This window comes from Molossus molossus, unplaced genomic scaffold, assembly GCF_014108415.1.
Source record: "Molossus molossus isolate mMolMol1 unplaced genomic scaffold, mMolMol1.p scaffold_m16_p_7, whole genome shotgun sequence".
Lineage (NCBI taxonomy): Eukaryota > Metazoa > Chordata > Mammalia > Chiroptera > Molossidae > Molossus > Molossus molossus.
In genome coordinates this window covers 60,725,705-60,751,231 of record NW_023425401.1, presented here as the reverse complement: position 1 = coordinate 60,751,231, position 25,527 = coordinate 60,725,705, and the positions used below count along the sequence as shown (strand labels likewise).

The 25,527-nt window shown below is 35.9% G+C and overlaps 1 protein-coding gene across 6 annotated transcripts in view; it reads left to right on the top strand.

Moving 5' to 3' along the window:
* COG5 (component of oligomeric golgi complex 5) overlaps window positions 1-25,527 on the top strand; it is a 439,997-nt gene that overhangs the window by 195,146 nt on the left and 219,324 nt on the right. For all 6 annotated transcript variants that reach the window (XM_036246141.1, XM_036246143.1, XM_036246142.1 and 3 more), the window contains one exon: window positions 1,591-1,721. In XM_036246141.1, coding sequence (XP_036102034.1) covers window positions 1,591-1,721 — 131 coding nt within the window. The remainder of the gene's footprint in view (window positions 1-1,590; window positions 1,722-25,527) is intronic.

The window sequence follows — 25,527 nt, the reverse complement described above, 5'->3', positions numbered from 1 at the left end:
TGGCTGCTTCTTGTGCTGGGCTTGGAGGTGTCCAGGCAAAGCCAAGTTGTAAACCAAGGCTGGCTGCTTCTAGTGCCAGGCCTGTGACCATTTAATGAGAAGTATGAGGCTCCTGAGACCAGATGCTGCTTGTTTCAGACATTTTAGGAAAACCTGAAGCAGGATTCAAGACAGGCTAATCCTATGGTAAAGCAACTGGTAACAGCTTGGGTGGTCCCGAAAGTTGGGTGGGGCAGGGCCTCTGGGAATCACCAGGGCGGGGCAAACAGTGTGAGCCAGGTTGCTGGAATCCCACATATGGCTGGCTGCTGCTGTCCCAGGGAAGGGCTCACCAAAGGAATGAAGGCCTATGACAGCATGTCTGTCTAGGAGAAAGCTTCCTCTCCAGCCCTTGCTCCAATGCCAAACAACTCAGTTCTTTCCCATATGTCTCTGGTGCCTTTCAAGCTACCTCTTCCATGCTGGAGCTCAGAGGTAGCCAGTTCGAGTAAGTCCGTGAGCCGGCCCTTTTCAAGGAACTTTCTGGGGCTCCAGCAGCCTCAGCCTCCCTCTGCCTCAGTTCCTGCTCGTTTTTACAGGCAGAAGTGATGGGGACTTCTCTTCCTGGCACTGGAACCTGAGCTGGGGTCTGGTGTGGATCGGGGACCCCTCACTCCTCAGGGAATACCTTCCCAGCTGAGGTACCCTCTGATTTTTGTGTCACACATGGGTGTGGGACCAGCCTATCCGTACCTCCCCTCCTCCTACCAGTTTCAATGTGGCTGCTGCTTAGTTTCTTAGTTGTAGCACTTCCATTCAGCCTGATTTCAGGTGGTTTTGAAAGATGGTTGTTCTATAGTTGTAATTTTGATGTGGTTGTGGGAGGAGGCAAGTACCGGGTTTACCTATGTTACCATCTTGATGGGAAGTTCAAGGATATTTTTTTCATTGATTTATAGAGAGAGTGGATGGGAGGGAGGGGAAGAGAGAGAGAGAGAGAGAGAGAGAGAGAGAGAGAGAAAGAAACAGGAACATTGATGCAAGAGAGAAATTGGTTGCCTCCTGTCCATGCCCTAACCAGGGCCAGGGGTCGAACCTGCACCCCAGGTATGTGCCCTTAACCGGTCGAACCTGCGACCCTTCAGTGTGCGGGCCAATGCTCTAACCACTGACCTACCATCACCAGGGCTCATAATTTATTAATTATTCTACAGATATTACATATATTTCAAATATTTTGTTATTATATAATAATTTTTTAAAGCAGTCTTGCAAATTGAGAAAGTTCTGAAATTATCATGTTCGTTACATTAAAATAAATTTGACACTATTTTTGATGTAATCCTTCACGTTACTTTGAATTTATGCCAATCATAATTTCTACTCTTGATTTACCAACTCTATTTTATTTGGAACATTTTGTTCTGGAATAATTGCTTATTGAGTAGAAAAGATTTGTTTACTTTTTTCAAATACAGATTTTTTTAGAGTATAGATTTCAAAGTGGAATAGTGTTCAAAAACAGTATTTAGAACAGGTTAGACGTGATGCCTTGATAACTTGATATGTATCTAATACTGAAATAGTTAAATGTATGTTTTTTTTTAATAGATTATCTTTCTCAAGGAATAGATCTTTCTGGAATCGAAGTAATAGAAAATGATCTACTTTTTATTGCAAGAGCTCGACTTGAAGTGGAAAATCAAGCTAAGCGCCTACTGGAGCAGGGTGTGGAGACTCAGGTAATACAAATATCATCTTTTTAATGTGAAAAAGATGTCATAATACAGATGAACATTTAACTTTGAGTTTACAAAAATAATATTTGTTTTCATTTTATCCCTGAAGTACTATAATTTGAATTGGAAAGTAGGACATAAAGTAAGTATAGGGAAAATGTATTTAGTATAATTTATTTAATTCTAAAAATAGATTCTCTCTGATATTTTTAATGTATAATGTATATACTACAAAATGTATTTTTATGTAATGTGTATATGTAAACGGATAGTTAATGTCTGTTGAGTGTGCTTACTTTGTTCAAGGCACTATTATTCACTTATGCCTTTCAGCAGCCCAGTAAGGTTGCTGTTATTATTATTTCTATGTTAAAAATGAGGACACTGAGAGCATAAGTAATTTTTCCCATTTTAATCTTTTATTTTTAAATTGCAATTGACATACAATATTATATTAGTTTCAGATGTACAACTAAATGATTGCCCCAATACATCTAGTACCCATCTGACACCATACATAGTTATTACAAAATTATTGACTATATATATTTTCTGTGCTATACTTATATCTCCATGACTGTTGTATAACTACCAGCTTGTACTTTTTTAATTTTTTCACCTTTTGCATCTATTTTCTTAACCCCACTCCTTCTATCAACTGTCAAAATCTATGAATCTGTTTCTGGTCTGCTTGTTCATTCATTCACTCACTCACTCACTCACTCATTCATTCATTCATTCATTCATTCATTCAGACTGCACATGTAAGTGAAATTATATAACATTTATCTTTTTCTGTCTGACTTATTTCACTCAACACAAGCCCTCTAGGTCCAACCATGTTGTTGCAAGTGGCAAGATTTCTCTTTTTTATGGCTGAGTCATATTTCATTATATATATACACCACATCTTCTTTGTCCATTCATCTATTGATGGACTCCTAGGTCACTTCCATATCTTGGCTGTTGTATATAATGCTGCTATGATCATATGGATGCATAAGTCTTTTCGATTTAGTGTTTTGGGTTTCTTCTTATAAATACCCAGAAGTCAAATTGCTTGTTATAGCCCTTGTTTTAAAATCTGTTTTGTCTGGCATAAATATTGCTATCTCAGCACTTTTTTGTTTGTTTCCATTTTGAAATATCTTTTTCGATTCCTTTACTTTCAGTCTTTGTGTATCTTTCTATCTAAAGTGAGTGTCTTGTAGACAGCATATGTAAGTGTCTTATTTTGTTATCCATTCAGTCACCATACGTCTTTTGATTGGAGCATTTAAACCATTTGCATTTAAAGTAATTGTTGATAGGTATGTATTGTCAATTTATATTCATTTTTTTTGTAATGCTAGTGATGAAATTCTTTAGCTTTTTTTGGTCTGGGACGCTCTTTATTTGTGCTTCAATTTTAAATCATAGCCTTTCTGGATCGAATAATGTTGGTTGTTTGTCCTTGTTTTTTTTGTTTTGTTTTGTTTTGTTTTTCCTTTTTATTGAATTTATTGGGGGTGACACTAGTTAACAAATTTACAACAGGTTTCAGGTGCACAGTTTTATAATATATCATCTGTATAGTGTATTGTGTGTTCAGCCTTCCAAGTAAAGCCTCTGTCCATCACCATTTATCCCGCTATACCCCTCACCACACTGTTGTTCATATCCATGAGCTTTTTTCTTTTCTTTTTTTTTCTTTTTGCTCAATCCCTCCACCATCATGCCCACTAAGGCCCCATCCCCTGACAACTATCAGCCTTCTCTCTTTCTATGAATCTGTCTCCAGTTCACTTGTTAATTCAATTTGTTCATGAGATTCCACATATGAGTGAAATCATGTAGTACTTATCTTTCTCTGATTGGTGTATTTCACTTAGCATACTGCTCTCTAGTTTCATCCATGCTGTTGCAAAGGGTAAGACACTAATTTGAAATAATATATGACACCCCCATGTTCATTGCAGCATTATTTACACTAGCCAAAATTTGGAAGCAGCCAGAGTATCAATTAGTAGATGAGTGGAAAAGAAAAGACATGGTACAATTATACAATGGAATACTATTCGGCCACATTTATCACTTTGAATATTTCATGCTAATCCCTCTGGCCTGCAAAGTTTATGTTGAGATATTAGCTGACAGTCTTATGGGATCTCCCTTGTAAGTAACTAACTTTTTTTTCTTCCTGCTTTTAAGATTCTCTCTTTGTCTTTAATCTTCAGCATTTTAATTATGATGTGTCTTGGTATGGGCCTCTTTAGGTTCATCTTGTTTGGCACTCTCTTCCCTTCCTGGATTTGTACATTTATTTTCTTCACCAGGTGAGGGAAGTTTTCCATCATTATTTTTTCAAATTGGTTTTCAATTTTTTTGCCATCTCTCTTCTCCTTCTGGTATACCCATGTTGTGAATGTTGGTAAACTTAAAGGTGTCCCAGAGACTCATATTTTTGGGTTCTTTTTCTTTTTTGTTCTGAATGGGTACTTTCTGCTTCTTTATATTCCAAATTGCTGATTTGATCTGCTTCATACTGTATTGTTGGTTTCCTATAATGTATTCTTTATTTTAGTTATTGTATTCTTCATTTCTGACTAGTTCTTTTTTATGTTTTATATCTCCTTTTTAATGTTTCCTATCTTTTTGTTGAAGTTCTCACTAAGTTCATCTACTCTTCTACTAATTCACTGAGCATCCTTATAACCAGTGATTTAAACCCTGCATCTGGCAGTGTGCTTATCTTCATTTTATTGATTTATATTTTTTTATTGATTTAGGGTTTTTTTTGTTTTTTTTTTCTTGGAGTTTTGTTCTGCTGCTTCCATCTTCCAGTCTTGGCAGTGTGACCTTATGTAGTAGTTATCCTATATAGCCCAGTGGTGCAGCCTCCTCTGTCAGCTGAGGTAGGCACTCAAGGTATGCCTCCCTCCATCTCCTCCTTGTGTCATGAGGGCTGGTTGCACTAACCTTTTGTAGTGAAACCTTGATTTCTGCTAGCATGTCAATGGGAGTGATTTACCTTCAGGTCAATCTGCTAGAAGGACTGGCTGAGACCACAGTGGAGGATCTGCTGTGCAAGGACCATCCCACACATTAAGACTTGCTACTGACTTTCCTAAAATCTTTTAAAGGTTCACAAATCCCAAACAAGCAGCAACTGGCTTTTGTGTGCCCCATACCCCTTACTAAGTGCCCTCAGCACTGGCACTACTGACAGCCTCCCTTGGATTGCAGCTTGGTTTCTCTGAGGCACCTCCAAGCCCAGAACAAGTAGCAACCATCTGCAGATTGTACTGTAGCTCATAACAAGTGTCTCCAGGCGGGGCACAGATGGCAGCTAGTCTTTGCCTGCCCCTTCTGGGAGGCCCTAGATCTGGCACACCCAGTGGGCAGCTTCAGATTGTGTCAGAGCAACATCCAACTACATCCATGAGCAACACATTCAAGGAGCAAACTCATCTGGCACACCCAGTGGCAAGCTTCAGATTGTGTCAGAGCAACATCCAACTACATCCATGAGCAACACATTCAAGGAGCAAACTCATCAGGTACCAGAGCCCCACTGAAGTGAGTCTTAATGTGTGGGATGGTCCTTGCACAGCAGATCCTCCACTGTGGTCTCAGCCAGTCCTTCTAGCAGATTGACCTGAAGGTAAATCACTCCCATTGACATGCTAGCAGAAATCAAGGTTTCACTACAAAAGGTTAGTGCAACCAAGATAAGCTGCTTGTATGGAAAAGCCACTGGAAACGGCTTGGATAAGCTCACAATTTGAATGGGGCAGCATCTCAGGGAATCACCAGTACAGGTAAAACAGTGTGAGCCAGGTTGATGGAGACTCAGATATGGTGCCTGCCTGCCACTGTGTGTGGGGAAGGCTCATCAGAGGAACACTGAACTCTGCCAGCACTTCTGTCTAGGAGAAAGGTGTCCCTCTAGCCCTTGCCCTGAAGCCAGATAACTCAGTTCCTCCCCTTATGTTTCTGGTGCCTTTTAAGGTTCTGCTCTAGCACTGGAGCTCAGAGCGAGTGAGTCCATTTAAGTCCATGAGTGAGTGGACCCTTTGAGAGGAACACCTGGGAATCTAGTAGCCCTCTCTCTCACTCAGCCATAATCCCTGCTGGTTTTTAGAGCCAGAAGTTATGGGGACTTTTCTTTCTAAAATTGGAGCCCTGGGCTGGAGGTCCTGGTATGGAGCTGTTATCCCTTGCCCCTCAGTGGGGAACTCCACAGCCAAGATATTCTTCCCAATTTTTAATTGTCACATGTATGGTGGGACAAGCCCATTTGTGTCTTTACCCCACCTACTAGTGTGTTTTTTGTTGTTTCTTGGTTAATTATCACTTGAGGATCTTTTTCCTTTTTTTTTTTTTTTTTTTTTAGAGAGAGAGAATGGAAGGAGGAAAAGAGACAGAGAGAAACATCAATGAGAGAGACACACATTGATTGGGTGCCTCCTGCATGACCCCGATTTGCTAATAATTTGTTAAGGATTTTGACAACTGTGTTCATCAGTGATATTGGCCTGTAGTTTTCTTTCTTTGTAGTGTCTTTATCTGGTTTTGGAATGAAGATAATGCTGGCCTCATAAAATGAGTTTTTTGGATTTTTTGGAATAGTTTGGGGAGAATGGGTGTTAGATCTTGGAATGTTGTGTAAAACTACTCCATGAAGCTATCCAGGCCTGAGCTTTTGTTTGCTGGGAGTTTCTTGATTACATCTTTAATTTCCTTAGTTGTTATTTGTCTATTCAAGTTTTCTAGCTCTTCCAGGTTCAGTTTTGGAAACCGTGTTTCTAGAAATTTGTCGATTTTGCCTAGATTGTCCAATTCGTTGGCGTAAAATTGTTCTTGGTATATTTTAATGATCCTTTGTATTTCTGTGATGTCAGTTGTTACTTCTCCCCTTTAGTTTCTGATTTTGTTTATTTGGGTCTTTTTGTTTCTTGGTGAGTCTGGCTAAGGGTCCATCAATCTTGTTTATATTTTCAAAGAACCAGTTCTTTGTTTCATTGATCTCTTGAATTGTTTTTTTAGTTTCTGTGTCATTTATTTCTGCTCTGACCTTTACTATTTCTTTCCTTCTACTTTCTCTGGGCTTTTCTTTTTGTTTACTTTCTAGTCCTTTAAGTTGTAGAGTTAGAAAGTCAATCAGGAATTTTTCTTGTTTCTTGAGGTAGGCTGGTAGTGCTATGAACTTCCCTCTCAGAACTGCTTTCACTGTGTCCCATAGATTTTGTGTTATTGTGTGTTTGTTTTCATTGGTTTCCAGAAAGTTTTAAATTTCTTCCTTGATCTCCTTGGGAACCCACTCGTTTAATAACATGCTGTTTAGTCTCCATGTGTTTGAGTGTTTTTGTTGTAACTGATTTCTAGTTTCATGCCATTTTTGTCTGAGAAGATACTTCTCCTAGCATTCTCAATGTGGCTGCTTCTTTATATCCTTAGTTATAATTCAGCTAGATTTCAGGTGATTCTAAATGATAGTTCTCTAGTTTAGTTGTAATTTTGTTATGGTTGTGGGATGATCAGAGTACTGAATTTACCTACTCTGCTATCTTGACAGGGAGCTGAGAGTTTAATAATTTGTCAAAGATCAAACAGGTAGTAAATGGTGTAGTTTGGATTGAAACATTAACCACTCTAATTCCAGACCTTCCACTCTTAATAATCACTGTGCCATAATAATAATAAAAAAAGTTGACGAGATTTCTCCTAAGGTCTCATTTTTCTGATGCTTAATTTTCTGAATTAGAAGAAATGGTTCTTCGGGTGGTGAGTACATGATACAACATTCAAATGATGTATTTTAAAATTGTACATGTGAAACGTATATAGTTTTATTACCCAGTGTCACCTCAATAAATTCAATAAAAAAGGAAAGAAAAGTCAGAGGTAAGTCTGAGTTCTACATTTGTGTTGCACCCAGTTGTTCTCTCTATTTGTATTGGATGCAAGTAAAATTGTTAATAGTCGTTTATATTCATACGCTTTAAACCAGAAATATTATTTGTGCATTTATAGTTGATTAAAGTAATTTTATAACTAATTCTTTTATGGCCTAATTGCTAACTCAGAACAGTTCTTATTTGACTTTTCATTTTTAATCGTAAATTTAAATATGTAACTGAATATCAGTTACTGTTTTATTTCTTTTTTATTTTTTATTGTTGAAAGTATTACACGTTTCCCCTTTATTCCTTCATTGACCCCCTTCTCCTTGCTCCCACCCCACTCCTACCTGTTATTATATACCTAATGAAAAGATAACAAATCATAGACATACATATAGATATAAATACCACAATGTGAACATATGTAGGATATCAAAACTCTGCTCCAGAAAGTCACTCACAATCCTTCCACACTTACTCCTTTTCATCTTTTCCAAAGGTAATTATTATCCTGATTTCTGACAATGGAGAATAGTTTTATCTGCTGCCAATTATATCTTAACTCCAGGTCTCACTATGAAGATAAAATTCTTACACTGTTAAAAAAAACAATGACAATATACTTGTTTACATGAAATGAAAGACGATACCTTCTTCTCAAAGAAATATTGAAGCTATTACACATCTTTTTGTTTTTTCAGCTATACTGAATACATTTTTCTACAGAAAAAAGGAACCAGACTATTCAACAGATACTCAGTTGTTTAAAATATTATTTAAACCCACTACTTCTAAATGAATATAGTTAGTTAGAAATGAACACTTGAGAAACAATATACAAGATCTGAGAAACCATAATCAAATAGTTCTCTGAAGAATTTCAATTCTGTAGTAAGCTGTCTTTTTTCACACGTGGCTAAAAATCTCCCTGCATTTGGTTTGGGAGCATTTTTATGGAGTATGACTTGGGAGTTACACTGGATATAGCAGTATAAGTGCAATAGTTGACAAAAATTTATAAAAACAGAAAAGGGCAGATTTATTCTACCATATTTCATGCGGGAATAAAAACATAAAGGCCAACACTTTAGCTATATCCATATAGAGCAGCGGTTCCCAACCCGTGGGTTGCGACCGCTTTGGGGGTCAAACAACCCTTTCACAGGGGTCGCCTAAGACATAACAGTAGCAAAATTACAGTTATAAAGTAGCAATGAAAATAATTTTATGGTTAGGTGTCACCGCAACATGAACTGTTTTAAAGGGTTGCGGCATTAGGAAGGTTGAGAACCATTGATATAGATGTTCATATTCTACATAAAGAGACTCAATTTTTGCATATTAAGATCCTCACCAGAGTTTCTAACCTCCTATATAGGTTTAGTTAGGCAATGGTTAGTGACACATCCCAGTCTTTCTCCAATGCACTTGAAAACCGGTAATTGACATGATGGCAATTGTTCCTTTACCAAATTGGTAATAACACAGAAGGTGTGGATCCTGCTCTGCAGCTCAGTGTTTCTCTAATTTCCTATTCGAACTACAAAGCTTGGACCTGGGCTGAGCACACAATGTTCAAGAGGCATTAACACTACCTTGCCTTCCATAAAAGTGTTTTTCCAGGATAGTGGACATGGATACTTTTTTGGTACTAGGTGAGTCCAAAAACTAACTTGCTGTTTGACCCAAAGGAGCATGCCTGCCAAAGGGAAGAAATTCAGTTGAGCTGAAATTAGCAGTATTTAAAGATCTGCAAGAAATAAGTAGGAAGCAGCTGCTAGAGCAGCATCCCCTGAGTGTGCTGAAAAAATCCTGACTGTTGGCACATCCATATATCACTCTGTGGAAGCCCCTATCCTAATTCTGATTTGTTCTACTCAGTTTGGGATTACTGCCAAAATGACAGCTCCTGAGTGGTTGATAAGATCAAATGAGATAATACACCTGAAGCACTGAATACTAAACCTGGCATAGAGTAAGCATCCAGTGAAGAGACAAAAATCATGTAGTATTCTGTAGCAGTTATAATAAATCTTAAAAATTAGGATAAATCTTAAAAATCTTAATTACCTTTTGTTTCTTTCACACCCCAGTCCAACTTTATGTAGTCAGAATATTACTCTATAGTATTATGATTTATAATATTAAATTCCTGCTCTAAAACAATAATTCTAGTTTTAGTTTTAGAGCTCTGTTTTAATGTATTTAAGTTTTACCACCCAACTGTTTTACATAAGTGAAAAAAGAAAGAGAAAGATGTATATGTAGTGCCAATATGTAGATTGATAATACCAGTTGACACGATCTTAAGAACACATACAAATAAATTAATATACATCTAATATATGAGAACAGTTACCTGTAGGGGAGGTGAGGGAAATGGTCAGTGAGAGAATTGAAATGGGAAATAAATACATACAACAAGAGCAGGGACTGAAGACATAACAATGAAAATATCAACTTTTAATTAAGATAAATATTTCTGTAGAAAATTGATAGCCCAACTCATGTAGTTGCAAGAAAGATAGAAATTTTCATTTCAGATAATGCAATATCACAAGCCTTTTTGTATTCATCTAATGTTCATATTATACAGCATTAGAGATTTAAAGCTTTATGTATACACTCTATTAAAACTTTTTTTACCTGCAAAGTGTTTGTTGCCATATATGTGTATGTGTATGTATACATATATTTTTAATTTATGCAATTCTTAATACTCTCCTATATTTTAGAATCATGGAAATAAACCAAAAATGCTAGAAAGAAAATACCAAAGTTTGTAGAACTACAATCCTATTTTTATGCCACATTTGCAGTTATTGATAGGTTTTGTCTTAATTCTGTGATAATATTCTACATTTGTGTTTTCTGGTTTTATGTCTTCATTCTTTATTTTGTGCTTGATGTTTTCTTTGCATTGTTTGTATATATTTCTTGTAATAAAATGAAGGCTTGAGTTATGATTTTAGTTTTTAAAGAGATTTCTTTTATAACTATAATTTTAATGTTAATACTCTGTTTCCAATGATAATATCTATAAGACTCCATCAGTAATCCTGGCAGAGTTATAATACATTCAGTTTTTCTAATTTCTTATACCTCTCCACCACATGATTTTAATCTTTTTTTTTTTTTTTGTACTCATATATTTGACATTGTATCATTAGATAGGTGATCTATGACTTAGTTTATTAACTTTAAAATATATATTTTACCCTCAGGCATTAAAAGACTATGAAATCTATTTTCATTGCCTTGTGTTTTTTCTTTCACTCCCCAGTCCAACTTTATTTAGTCAGAATATTATTATAGTCTCAGGATTTATAATATTAAATTTCTGCTCTGAAACAATAATTCTCTCAGTTTTAGAGTTATGGTTTAGTGGATTTAAGTTTCACCACCTAATTGTTTAACATAAATTATCTTTCACTGGTTGTCTAAAATTCTTCCTCCATTTGTTTAGATCAGTATGCAAACTATACTCCATGAGATTTTGCGTATTCAAAATCATAGTCTGTTATCATTAAATTTAATGAATTTTTGATTGGGAATGAAATTTAGATCACTTTTTTTTTAAAAAAAAAAAAAGAGGATTTGAGTATCATTTTGCTGGCTTCTAATATTGCAAGGTGATGTGGAAAATTTTGAGAGTTGCTTTTTTACCTGGATTCCCAAAGGATCTGTTTTTTATCTTTGAAGCACAGAAAGTTTATTATGATGTGTTTTGGGGTTCATGGTGTGTCATTTCCCCCCCTGGGACTTAGTGTGGCCTTAAAAATATATAAATTAAAATGTTTTTTCCAGTAAAGTTTTATTAATTATACCTTTAAATATTGATTTTTGATTCTATTTATTTGATTCTCGTCTTTGGTGACACCAACTATGCATAGGTTGGCTTTTTTGCTTGTCTTCAATATTCATCATTTTAAGCCAATCTCTTTTTTAACTTTTTGTTCATGTCCATATCTTTCTTACTAGCTTTTCTCAATTCTCATATCCACATTCCTTGCTGTGTTTTCAACCATTTAATTTCTTTTATGTTGTATCAAATTTAAGATGGCTTTATTTTTCTCTTTCATTTTTTTCTCTTGAATTCTGCTGGCTCATGTTTTATCTCTTAAAGTGGTGATTTAATATATGTGTATATTGTGAATGAGCTCCTATTTTAAAGATATGATTGTTTTATTGAGTTAATTTAATTTAGAATAATAATTTAGTTACATCATCTGTTAATTCAAATTATTTTTATTGTGAATATTCTTCACCTACCACTTTTAAAATATGTTTTATTAATTTCTTTTAGAGAGAGAGGAAGGGAAAGAGAGATAGAATCATGAGAGGGAAACATCAGTCGGCTGCCTCCTGCATGCCCCTACGGGGGATCAAGCCTGCAACCCAGGTATGTGCCCCAGCTGAGAATTGAACTGGGACCTCTCAGTCCATGGATGACACTCAATCCACTGAGCCACACAAAGCCAGGCCACCTACCAATTAATTGGAGAGAGAGAGAGAGGAAGTGTGTGGGGGGAGAAAAAAAAGAGAGGGAGAGAACCATTGATTTATTGTACTACTAATTTATGCATTCATTGGTTGACCCGGGTATCAAACCTGCAACCTTGGCATATGGGGACAGTGCTCTAACCAACTGAGCTACCTAGCCAGGGCCCTACCATTTGTTTTCCCTTTTCCATTCATTATATCTTTTTATGGTATATTTTATCAGTCTTGCTGGTTTCTCATTAGTGATTACTTATCTTTGGATAAACTAAGTATCTATGGGATAGCAGTTTATAAGTGTTTATGTGGATGAGTAGCTAGTGTAGTGGTCCATTTTTACACAGAGTTATATTTGAGTTATTTAAATTTTTACTTTTACCCAACCTATCTTAGACTACTTCTTGTTTAATAATTGAATAAGCCTGGCTTCTTTTTATGTCTAATGGAATCCAGAGAATTGAGGGAAGTGCTGTATAAGTGGCTGTACTCCCTTCTCTGAATGACAGATTGGCAGTTTTAGCTCTACCATTTTGAAATTTTTAGCTGCAGGCATTTTTGTTGTTGTTAAACCTCATCCAAAGATATCTCTTCCATTGATTTTTAGCACAGTGGAAGAAAGGGAGAGAGAGAGAGACTGAGAGAAACATTGATGTGAGAGGGACACATCGATCAGTTGCTTCCCACCTGTGCTCCAACCGGGACTGGGGAATTGAACCTGCAACCCAGGTACATGCCCTTCACTGGAATTGAACCCACAGCCCTTCAGTGTGTGGGCTGACATTCTAACCACTGAGCCACACCAGCCAGGATGCTAGAGACACTGTATATGTATTTCTAGGTATCCTCTGAGTTTCTCTGTATTGGGCAGCTCTTCCCTGATATATCATAGTACAGATAGAGAAGTATAATTTACTAAAATGGGCAGTTTTTGTTTTACAAGAATATTGTTTTGGCATGGTTTTTAGTAGCAGTAGACATTAATCTTTTTATTCCTTTTTAAACAAGGTGTCTAGAAGACTCACCTTATTTACATTTTGAAATTTCTATATTTCAGAGATTTCCTTTCCCCCATTAAAATGATTCTGTTTTCTCTGGCTGATTTGGCTCAGCTCTTAGGGCATAAACCCGCAGACCAAAGAGTCCTGGGTTTGGTTCTGGTCAAGGTCACGTACCTTGGTTGTGGTTCATCCCCGGCCCTGATAGGGGTTGTGCAGGAGGCAACCAGTCAGTGTGTCCCTCTCATGTTGATGTTTCTCTCTTCCTCTCTCCTCTCCCTCCTTCCCACTTTATCTGAGGATAAATGGAGGAATATCCTCGGGTGAGGATTTAAAATAAAACATATATATAATATTTTTTTTTGTTTCTTTATGTATCTATAATAAATATTGAGTAATATGTAAATGAGAAACTTCTTGATTATTTAAATCTTTTTAACATGTTACAAACCATTTGTCAAATATGTTTCCTTCTACTAAGAGTTTTAGCTTTATTAACTTTCTGTCTTACTCAAGCTTACCTATGCTCAATTCATCAAGGAATGTATAGTTTTAAAAATTATAAATGACAATTCAACACTGTAGATGACTTTGCAATATCAGCTACAGACTCTGCATTAGTTTATTTCTTAATGCTGTCACACAGAATTCTAAATATCTGTCATCTACAACTGTGTGCTAAGCACTGTCAAATCAGTTTATTATATTTTTAATAGGGATGGGTGATTTTAACATGTTACAAAGGAATGGTTAGTTTTAAAGGCTTTTTTAAAAATTATGTTCTCATATATATGAAAGTGGGAAAGTATTTTATCGGATAGTTCCTAAGTAAGTTATTTTAGATATGTTACTGTTTTGTATTCATTTTAACAGTCTCCAATTTGACTTTGCTTCTGTTTTTAAATCATAATAAAATTAAAGAAGTACTGATAAACCTTTAGAAAACAAATATTCCTTAAATATTGATAGTTATATATTCTGTGTAAAGTTAATCAAAAGATTATTAAAGTAGATGACTTGTTTAACCAATGGCCTATGTATCCTCAATGAGATCAAGTTAGAAGCATGAAGAAGAAGAAGAAAATACTGTGTGTCTACAAAGAAGAAAAAATATAAAAATATTGTGCATATAGATGTGGAATGATCTCTTTGGGTCTTAGAATAACAGAAACCAAGGAACTATAATTTTAGGTGTATCTCAGCATGGTTTGGAGGACGGTAAATTTGGCTCAGTGGATGGGAATGTTATGTCTTTGTAAGGCTGTATGGATTGTATTAGCATAGTTAGTTGACATTAGCCATTAATATTATTCATTTGTCTTATTTAGCTTCCATATGTGTAAAATAACTTTCTGAGTATAATTTGGATTCCTACCTTATTTCCCTAAAGGGGATAAATGTATTGATCTGCCAATATTAACATTCTGGTTTATTTCACAACTTTTATAATATTTAAGTGTAAATTGGTATTTGTGTTTTATAACTTCATTTATTTCCATATTTAGTTACATGTGTCTGTCTCCTTCAGACTTGGGTTCTCTGGGTTATTTTCACAAAGTCAGGTTTCCGGCTTTGCAGAGTTGAAAAGTTTAAACTTTTGCCAATAATGAGTCTATGTCCTTTTCCTCTCACAAAGAAACAAGACAGAGGTGTCATCCATCTGTGTCAGCAGGCAGTTCAGGAATTAGGGATGAAAATAATCTTTATGGAGTGTTTGTTTTTTGCCAGGATTTGTGTTAGTCTCTGTACATTTGTTATCTCAATTCAGTAACAAATATGTGAGGAAGATGTAATTATCTACTTTTTATAGTTAAGGAAACAAAGGCCAGGAGGTTAGGAAATTAGCTGAAGATTACAGAGCTGGCAAGTAGTAGAGTCATGGTCTGGAGTGCCTGCCCCCCACCCCCTCTTTTTTAATCCTCACCCAAGGATATATTTCTTCATTGATTTTTAGAGAGAGAGGAAAGGCGAGAAAGAGAGAGATTGAGAAAGATCGATGTCAGAGAGAAACATCAATCAGTTGCCTCCTGTACGTGCTCTTACCTGGAATCGAACCCGCAACCAACTGAGCAACCTGGCCAGGTTCTCCCCCTTTTGAAATAAGACCAAGTAGTTTATTCTAATTTTGTTAAATAATTGCATTTTTAATTATTTGACAATTTGTGAAGCAATTTATATTTTAAAAGGAATTTTTGTAGCATACACTTTTCTTTGGGAATCTCCATATGATAACTCATATAAATGGATTCCTTAGTATTTCTTAGAATTTGATCTTTCTCTGGCCAACTCTTTTTTCTCCATTCTCTGAAATTACAATTTTAAACTTTCTCCACTTTCCATCAACCTTGCTCCACATGCCATTTTATTCTGAGCAGATGCCCTTAATTTCTGTTTTACAGTGACACCTCTCACACTACCTGTTGCTCTGGATCCCAGTCCATCTCTCATTTATATCTTCATCATCTTCTCTCTTTTACTTCTCATCAGCATTTAAATATGTGTACTTTATGCCATTCTCATCTGTGGTATTTACTTTTCAGTCACAAAAGCTTTTTCTCAGTTTTTCACATGTCCATTTTTCTTCCTCCTTTAGGTTTTTCTTGGTCTTTCTATGCCTGGGAATACTTTTTTCACTTACCATTAAAACAGGTGCTGCAGCTTATATCTATTTTTTTTCCCTCAAATTATATTATTCCATTTATCAGAAATCATTGAAATAGTTACTATAAATATAGACTAAAAGAATTACGGCATTTTAATTTTGAAGTACTGTTGCATTCATGAAATATTTCACATTTAAGTAGTTTATAGGCTTATAACCTGAATACAGACGTTCGATAAATGAGGAACTTTTGAAAAAGTACATGTTATTACTTGCATTTAATAATTAACTTCTGATTAATTTGGTTTCTCCAAAATGTTGGTGACATTTTATTAAATGTGTAGTTAATGGCCATCATTTTCTTTCTCCTCTCCCCTCCCCTCTCCTTCCTTCCTCTCCCGTCCCTTCCCTTTCTTTTTTTTTTCCTCAACCACAGCCTACACTCAACACCTTTCTGCATCACCCTTAGATGTGCAGCAAAATGGCGAGTAAACCAAACACTGTATGGCCCCACCCTGCTGTCCCAAGCACCCACCTGACCCCATACATATTTATCACTATACTACTAACTATATTCCCTATGCTGTCATCCACATTTCTGTGGCTGTTCTGTAAATATTAATCTGTGCTGCTTAATCCCTTTACCTTTTCTACCCGCCCCCAACCCCCTCCCTTCTGACAGCTATCAGTTCTCAGTATCTGTGAATCTGTTTCTATTTATTTTGTTCATTAGATTTTACATATAAGTAAAATCATATGGTATTTGTCATTTTCTGTCTGACTTATTTCACTGAGCATAATACCCTCCAGGTAAGATATACCCTCCAGGTAAATCTTGCAAAAGGTAAGATTTTATTTTGTTTTCATCAAGTAGTACTGCATTGTGTAAATGTACCACAGCTTTTTTATCCACTCATTCATCTATTGATGGACATTGGGTTGCATTCATATCTTGGCTATTACAACTAATGCTGCAATGAACATAGAGGTGCATATTTCTTTTGAATTAGTGTTTTAGGTTTCTTAGGATATATTCCCCACAAGTGGAATCGCTGAGTCATAAGGCAGTTCTGTTTTTAATTTTTTGAGGAATCTCTATACTGCTTTCCATAATGTTTGTACCAATGTACATTTCCACCAATGCTGCACAAGGGTTCCTTTTTCTTTGTATCCTAGCCAAACTTGTTTGTTGATTTATTGATGATAGCCTTATTTATTTATTTTTTTATCCTCACCTGAGGACATTTTTCCAATTTTTGTTCAGATAGAGTGGGAGGGAGGGAGAGGAACAGAGAGAGAGAGAGAGAAACATTGATGTGAAAGGGACACATCGAGTGGCCGCCACCCGCACGACCAACCAGGGCCGGGGACAAACTGCAACTGAGGTACATGCCCTTAGCGGGAATCAAACCTGGGTTTCTCTGGACCGCAGGCCGACGCTCTAATCACTGAGCCAAAGCGGCCAGGGCTGATGGTAGCCTTTCTGACAGTTGTTAGTTGGTATCCGTTTGGTTTTGATTTGCATTTCTCTAATGATTAGTGATGTTAAGCAACTTTTCCTATATCTGTTGGTCATCTGTAGGTCTTCCTTGGAGAGGAATCTATTCAGGTGTTCTGCCCCCCTTTTTAATTTTTTTTTAATATTTTCCCAAGGATATGTTTTTATTGATTTTAGAGAGAGGAAGGGAGAGGAGGAGAGAGAGAGAAACAAAGAGAGAGAGACATCAATGATAGAAACATCAAATGGTTGCCTCTCATATGCGCCCCCCCCCCCCACTTGGGATTGAACCGGAAATCTGGGTATGTCCCCTGACCAGGAATTGAACTCAAGACCTTTGAGTGTATGTGATGATGTTCCAACCAACTGAACCACACCGGCCAAGGCTCTTCCTGCTTTCTAATTGGGTTGTTTGTGTTTCTAGTGTTGTTATCTGAGTTCTTTATAAATTTTGCATGTCAACCCCTTATCAGGGGTGTAATTGACAAATATCTTCCACCCAGTATGTTGCCTTTTTGTTTTGTTGATAGTTTCCTTTATTATGCAAAACCTTTATAGCTTAATGTAATCCCATTTGTTTATTTGTTCATTTTTCTTTTGCTCCCTTTGCTTGGGAAAGATATATCAGAAACAATAATACTAAAATAAATGTCAGAGATTTTAATGCTTATGTTTTCTTCTGGGAGTTTCATGGTTTCAAGTCTTACATTTAAGTCTTTAATACATTTTTAGTTTATCCCTGTATATGGTGTAATAAGGTAATCTAGTTTCTTTTTCTTTCTTTTTTCCATTTTTTTTTTGCATCTTTTCTATCCAATTTTTCCAGCACCATTTATTGATTAGACTATCTTTACTCCATTGTATGTTCTTGCTAATTTTGTCAAATGTTAATTGATTATAAAGGCCTGGGTTTATTTCTGGGCTCTCTATTCTATTGCATTGATCTATATCTGTTTTTATGCCAGTACCATGCTGTTTTGATTACGTTGGCTTTCTAATATAGTTTGATACCAGGTAGCGTGATTCCTCCAACCCTGTTCTTTTTTCTCAAGATTGCTGTGGCTGTAGAAAGTCTTATTGTGGTTCCACATATAAATTTTTGATTATTTCTTCTAGTTTTCTGAAATACATTATTGATATTTTAACAGGAATTATATTGAATCTATAGATGGCCTTAGGTAGTATGGATGGACATTTTAATGATGTTCATTCTTTCTGTCCATGAACATAATATATGCTTCCACTTATTTGTATCTTCTTCACTTTCTTCAGTATCTTATAATTTTCCTAGTACAGGTGTTTTACCTCCTTGGTTAAATTTGTTTCTAGGTACTTAATTTTTTGTTGTTCCAATTTTAAATGGGATTTTTTTTTTTAGTTTCTCTTTCTGATAATTCATTATTGGTGTATAAAAATACCACCAGCCCTGGCCAGTTTTGCTTAGTGGTTAGAGCATCGGCTCGCAGACCAATGAGTCATGGGTTCGGTTCCAGTCAAGGCCATGAACCTCAGTTGCGATTTGTCCCCGGCCCTGGTTGGGATCGAGCGTGAGGCAACCATTTGTTATGCCCCTTTCACATTGATGTTTTTCTCTCTCTCTGTCTCTTCCTCTCGCTCCCTCCCACTCTATATGAACAAAAACATGGAAAAATGTTCTCAGGTGAGGATAAAAAAAAAAAAAAACGTACTACCAATTTCTGAATATTAATTTTGTATTCTGCTATACGGAATTAATTTATCAGTTCTAACAGTCTTTGAGTGGAGTCTTTAGGGTTTTCTATATATATTATGTAATCTGCAAATAATGACAGTTTACTTCTTCCTTTCCAGTTTGGATGCCTTTTATTTCTATTTCTTCTTCTTCTCCTCTTCTTCTTCTTCCTTCTTCCTTCTCTTTTTTTTTTTTTCTTTTCTTTTCTTTTTTCTTTTCTTTTTTGTTGGATTGCTATGGTTAGAACTTCCAATGCTATGATGAGTAAGAGTGGTGAAAGCAGATAACCCTATCTTGTTCTTGATCTTAAGGGAAATGCTTTTAGTTTTTGCTCAATGAATATGATGTTGGCTGTGGGATTTTTATATATTGCCTATGTTATGTTGAAGTATGATCCCTGTATTGCCACTAAGTTCAGAGTTTTTATCAAAAATGGGTGCTGGATTTTGTCAAATGCTTTTTTTGTGCATTTATTGATATGATCGTATGATTTTTATCCTTCATTTAGGTTATGTGATGTATCACGTTAATTGACTAACTAACCTTACACCTAGATTAAATTCTACTTGATACTGGTGTATGATCTTTTTAATATATTGCTATATTTGGTTTGCTAATATTTTGTTGAGGATTTTTGCATCTATATTCTTCAGAGATATTGACATATAATTTTCCTTAATTGTTGTATCTTTACTGGATTTTAGATCAGGATATTGCTGACCTCATAATATGTGCTTGGGGAGATCTTCCCTCCTCATGAATTTTTTGAAACAGTATAAGAGGGATAACCATTCATTCTTCTTTGAATATTTGGTAAAATTCACCCGGGAAGCCATCTATCTGGTCCAGGACTTTTGTTTGCTGGGAGTCTTTTGATTACTGCTTCAATTTCATTAGTTGTAATCAGTCTGTTCAGATTTTCTGTTTCTTCTTGATTCAGTCTTGGAATATTGTTAAGTTTCTAGGAATTTATCCATTTCTTCCCAGTTGTGCCATCTGTGGCATTGAGTTGTTTATAATATTTTTTTTTATAACCCTTTGTATTTCTTTGGTGTTAGTTGTTACTTCTCTTTCATTTCTGATTTTATTTATTTCCTCTCTTTGAGTCAAGATGAATCTGGTTAAAGGTTTATTGATCTTATTTGTTTCTTCAAAAGATCAATGGTTGATTTTTTGTATTGTTTTGAGATTCTGTTTTGTTTATTTCTGTTTTGACCTTTATTATGTCATACCTTCTATTCAGTTTGGGCTTTGTTTTTCCTTTTTCTATTTTTCAAGGTTAGATTGTTTATTTGAGATTTTTCTTCCTTCTTGAGGCAGACCTGTATTGCTATGAATTTTCCTCTTAGGAGTGCTTCACTGTGTCCCATAGTGTTTTTGTTGTTGTATGTTCATTTTTGTTTCTCTCAAGGTTACTTTTGATTTTTCTTTTTTTAATTATTTTTTCTTTATTGATTTTAGAGAAAGACTAAGGAAGAAAGAGAGAAAGAGAGAGTAACATTGATGAGAGAGAACATTGATTGGCCACCTCCTGCATGACCCCCACTGGGGGTTGGGCTCACAGCCTGGGCATGTGCCCTGACTGGGAATCGAACTGGCGACCTCTTGGTGCATGGGTCAATGCTCAGCCACTGAGCCACACCAGCCAAACTAAAATTCATTTCATTATTGAGCATATTCGAGTTCCCTTGAAATATTACCTACTATTATCTAATATGATGAGAATTCTTTTCTAGGCATTGATATTATTTAAAAATCTTTATTTAATGCTGAACTATGAATTCATGTAGGCTATGCTCTTCATTTATCTTGTAAAAAAATTTGGAAGGAGTGAGGAGGGAGGGGGTCAATGGGGGAAAGAAACGGGGGGGGGGGAGATATCTGTAATACTTTCAACAATAAACAGAAAAAGAAAGAAGTCTGGAGCCCTGTCTCAGTGGCTCAGTTGGTAGGAGCATCATTCACATACCAAAAGGTTGTGGGTTTAATTTCAGGTAAGGGCACATACCTAGGTTGCGGGTTTGATCCCTGATTGGGACGCATACAGGAGGCAACCAATTGATGTTTCTCTCACATCGACGTCTCTGTCTCTCTCTGTCTCTCTCTCCCTTTCACTTCTTCTCTCTCTCAAAATAATAATTAAAAAAAATAACAAAATCCCTTATCCTCAGTTGAGGATTAAAAAAAAATTTGGAAGCTAAAATAACCTTTTTATATCTATAGTGATTAGTCCTTTACTCTCTTCTCCATTTTCTTAGGGTCTCCATGTGTTACCACTTTTTTTCTGTAGATCGTTCCTCTTCCAAACCCATGTTCACTTTCATTTTTTCTCTTCTTCCTTTTTTCTTTCTCTTATTTTTTCTTTGCCTTATTATAGCTCTTCATTTTTTCTGCTTTTTAAAATCGTCTAGAATAAAGTTGACTTCTGGGTGATGTGATCATAATATGCTATTAAATATTCTGTTTTGTCTCTTAATTTCATTTAGGTTATGCACTGTTGACTGTTGATTGTTAACAGATTCTGAAATAATCATATTAGGTTTAGGCTGTATGTCACTGAATCAGAAGAGCCATTGATGTGTTCTGAATCACAACCAAGATAGCTAATATAATTCTTGCTTTTAAATTACATTATTTAATGTGATTCTTCCTTTACTACATGTAATTAAGTTGTCAATGTTTTAGGCATGTTGTAGCTCCAAAAAAGGTGTCATGTATTTGTTATGTACAAGGTGTTGTGAGTTTATTAATACTACTCTTGAAAAATAAAATATTTGGATTTTAAAGTTCCTCAATTATTGGGCATCATTAGCTTTGATTTTTCATCTTAAAATTTACCTAAAATCAGACTAATTTTATTAAATATATGTTCTACTGAGAGAGTGGTTTAAATAATTACCTGCATTGTGGTCAAGATCTACATCCTTTCTATGCTATTAAAAAAAAAAGTTTTTTTTCTTTTCTTTTCATCAATAAGCATTATCTATATAGTGACAGATACACGTTCTTTGAATTTTTGCTTAGTGACTTTGCATATTTCTCACTGGAACCCCTGTGTTTTTGGGGAAACCAGTGGGGCACATGTTGATCATTTCTGAATCTCCTTTCCCACCTTCTCCCATGTTTTTAATGTGATTCTAGGGTTTCTTATTGTTTGTTTCAATTGAATATAAAACGGCTTACTAAGCAAACTTTGAGGAAATATTGTAATATTTTGTTTTAGAAGTAAAATGTCTTAACCTCTGCCTGTCTTTCTAGTTAAAATCAGTTGGAATCAACTCAGACTTTATCATAGTACATAAAACTTGGTAAACCCAAGACATTTTGTGGGATATTGCATGGACTATAACAGCAGAATAGCATCAGCAAAATTTATGTTCTATATTTGTTATTTTCTTTTCCTCAGAATATATTTCTTCTTTTATATATGATACCTAAAGAAAAATAATTTAACTGCTAAAGAAGTATTTAGTTAGGAGAATAAGTAAAATGGGATTTTTTTTATTTGTTTTTGTTACAAATGTTTCTCATTTTTCCCCCATTGACACCCTCCTCTCCTTCCCCCACACCTCATCCCCAGCTTTGCTGTCCATGTTCATTGGTAATGCATACATGCATGTAAGTTCTGTGGTTTATCTCTCCCCCCAAACCCCCTCCTCTGAGGCTTCTCAGTCTGTACCCCACCTCTGTGTCTCTCGGTTAATTTTGTCCATCAGTTTGTTTAGTTCATTATATTCCACAAATAAGTGAGATCATCTGCTATTTCTCTTTCTCTGCTTGGCTTGTCAGATAGCATAATACTCTCCAGGTCCCTCTGTACCATCTCAAAAGATAAGAGATCTTTCTTTCTTACAGCTGCATAGTACTCCATTGTGTATATGTACCACAGCTTTTAATCCACTTATCTACTGATGGACACTTGGGTTGTTTCTAGATCTTAGCTATTGTAAATAGTGCTGTTATGAACATAGGGGTACATGTATTCTTTCTGATTGGTGTTCAGGTTTCTTAGGGTATATTCCTAGAAGTGGGATCACTGGGTCAAATGGCAATTCAATTTTTAACTTTTTGAGGTAACACCATAGTGTTTTCCATAGTGGCTGCACCAGTCCATTCCCACCAGCAGTGTACTAGAGTCCTCTTTCTCCACACCCTCGCCAACACTTGTTGTTTGAGGATTTGTTGATGGTGGCCATTCTGACAGGTGGGAGGTGATACCTCATAGCTGTTTTAATTTGCATCTCTCTGATTAGTGATGTTGAGCATTTCTTCATATGTCTCTTGGCCATTTGTATGTCCTTTTTGGAGAAGTGTCTGTTTAGTTCCTCTGCCCATTTTTTAATTGGTTTCTTTGTCTTCCTTTTGTTGAGTTGGATGAGTACTCTGTGTATTTTGGAAATTAACCTCTTATATGATATGTCATTGGCAATTATACTCTCTCATACAGTGGGTTGCCTTTCCATTTTGATGATTGTATCTTTTGTTGTGCAGAAGCTTTTGAGTTTGATGTGGTCCCATGTGTTCATTTTTTCCTTTGTTTCTGTTGCCTTAGGTGATGTATCAGTGAAAATTCTGCTGCGTATGATGTCCGAAACTTTGTTGCCTACTTTCTCCTAGGATTTTTATGGATTCATGAATCACATTTAAGTCTTTTATCTATTTAGAGTTTATTCTTGTATATGGTGTAAATTGTTGTTCTAGCTTCATTATTTTGCATGTAGCTGTCCAGTTTTCCCAACACCATATATTGAAGAGACTGTCTTGACTCCACTGTATGCTCTTGCTACCTTTGTCAAATATATATATATTTTTTTAATCCTCACCCGAGGACATTTTTCCATCTTTTGTACAGATAGAGTGGGAGGGAGAGAGAGGAAGAGAGAGAGAGAGAGAAACATCGATGTAAAAGGAACACATTGAGTGGCTGCCACCCGCATGACCAACCAGGGCCGGGGACAAACTGCAACCGAAGTACGTGCCCTTAGCGGGAACCGAACCTGGGTCTCTCCGGACCGCAGACCGACGCTCTAACCGCTGAGCCAAACTGGCCAGGGCCCTTTGTCAAATATTAATTGAGCATATTACCTTGGGTCAATTTCTGTGTTCTCTATTCTCTTTCATTGATCTATCTGCCTGTTCTTGTGCAAGTACCAGGCTGTTTTGATTACAGTGGCTTTGTAGTATAACCCGAAATCTAATAATGTGATCCCTTCTACTTTGTTCTTTTTCAAGATTGCTGTAGCTACTCAGGTCCATATAAACATTTTTCGGTCCATATAAACTTTTGGAGTGTTTGTTTTAGTTCTGTGAAGTATGTCGTTGGTATTTCAATGGGGATCGCATTGAATCTATAGATTGCTTTGCTTTGCGTAGTATGGACATTTTAATAATGTTAATTCTTCCAATCCACAAACAAGGTATGTGCTTCCACTTTTTTATATCTTCCTCTATTTCCTTTTGTAATGACCTGTACTTTTCTGTGAAGAGGTTCTTTACTTCTTTGGTTAAGTTTATTCCTCTGTATCTTAATTTTTTTGCTGCAATGGTAAATGGGATTTTTTTAAATTTTCTTTTCTGTGATTTCATCATTGGTATATAAGAATGACGATTTCTTGACATTAATTTTGTATCCTGCTACTTTGCCAAATTCATTTAAAGTCTAGTAGATTTTTGATGGAGTCTTTAGGGTTTTCTGTGTACAATATCATGTCATCTGCGAATAATAACAGTTTCACTTCCTCCTTTCCAATTTGCATCCCCTTTATTTGTTCTTCACGTCTAATTGCTGTGGCTAAGACTTTCAGTACTATGTTAAATAAGAGTAGTGAAAGTGGGCATCCCTGTCTGGTTCCTGTTCTTAAGGGGAATGCTTTTAGTTTTTGGCCATTGAGTATGATGTTGGCTGTAGGTTTTTCATATATGGCCTTTATTATGTTGAGATATGATTCCTCTATTCCCACATTGCTGACCGTTTTCATCAAAAATGAGTGCTGGATTTTGTCGAATGCTTTTTCAACATCTGTTGATACGATCATATTGTTTTTATCTTTTCTTTTTGTTTGTGTTGTGTATGATATTTATTGATTTGCAAATATTGTACCATCCTTGCATGCCTGGGATAAAATGCACGTAGTCATGATAAATAATTTTTTTTTTTTCAACTCTTTATTGTTGGATGTAAAATGTATTACAAATGTTCCACATTTTTCCCCCATTGACCCCCTCCTCCCCACTCCCGCCCCCCTCCCACCTTTTCCCACACTATTGTCTGTGTCCATTGGTTATGCATATAAGTTCTTTGGTTTATTTCTTCCCACCCCCTCAACCCCTTTCCCTTTGAGGTTTGTCGGTCTAGCAGTGAATTTGTGCTTCTTAATCCCTTCACCTTTTTCACCCATTCCCCCAACCCCCCTCTCAACTGGCAACCAACAAAATGTTCTCTGTATCTATGAGAATGTTTCTGTTCTACCTGTTCATTTTGTTTGTAGATTCCATTGTTGATAGATATGTATTCATTGCCATTTTGTTTGTTCATATATTTTATCTTTTTCTTTAAAAAAACCCTTCATCATTTCATATAATAATGGTTTGATAGTGATGAACTCCTTTAACTTTTCC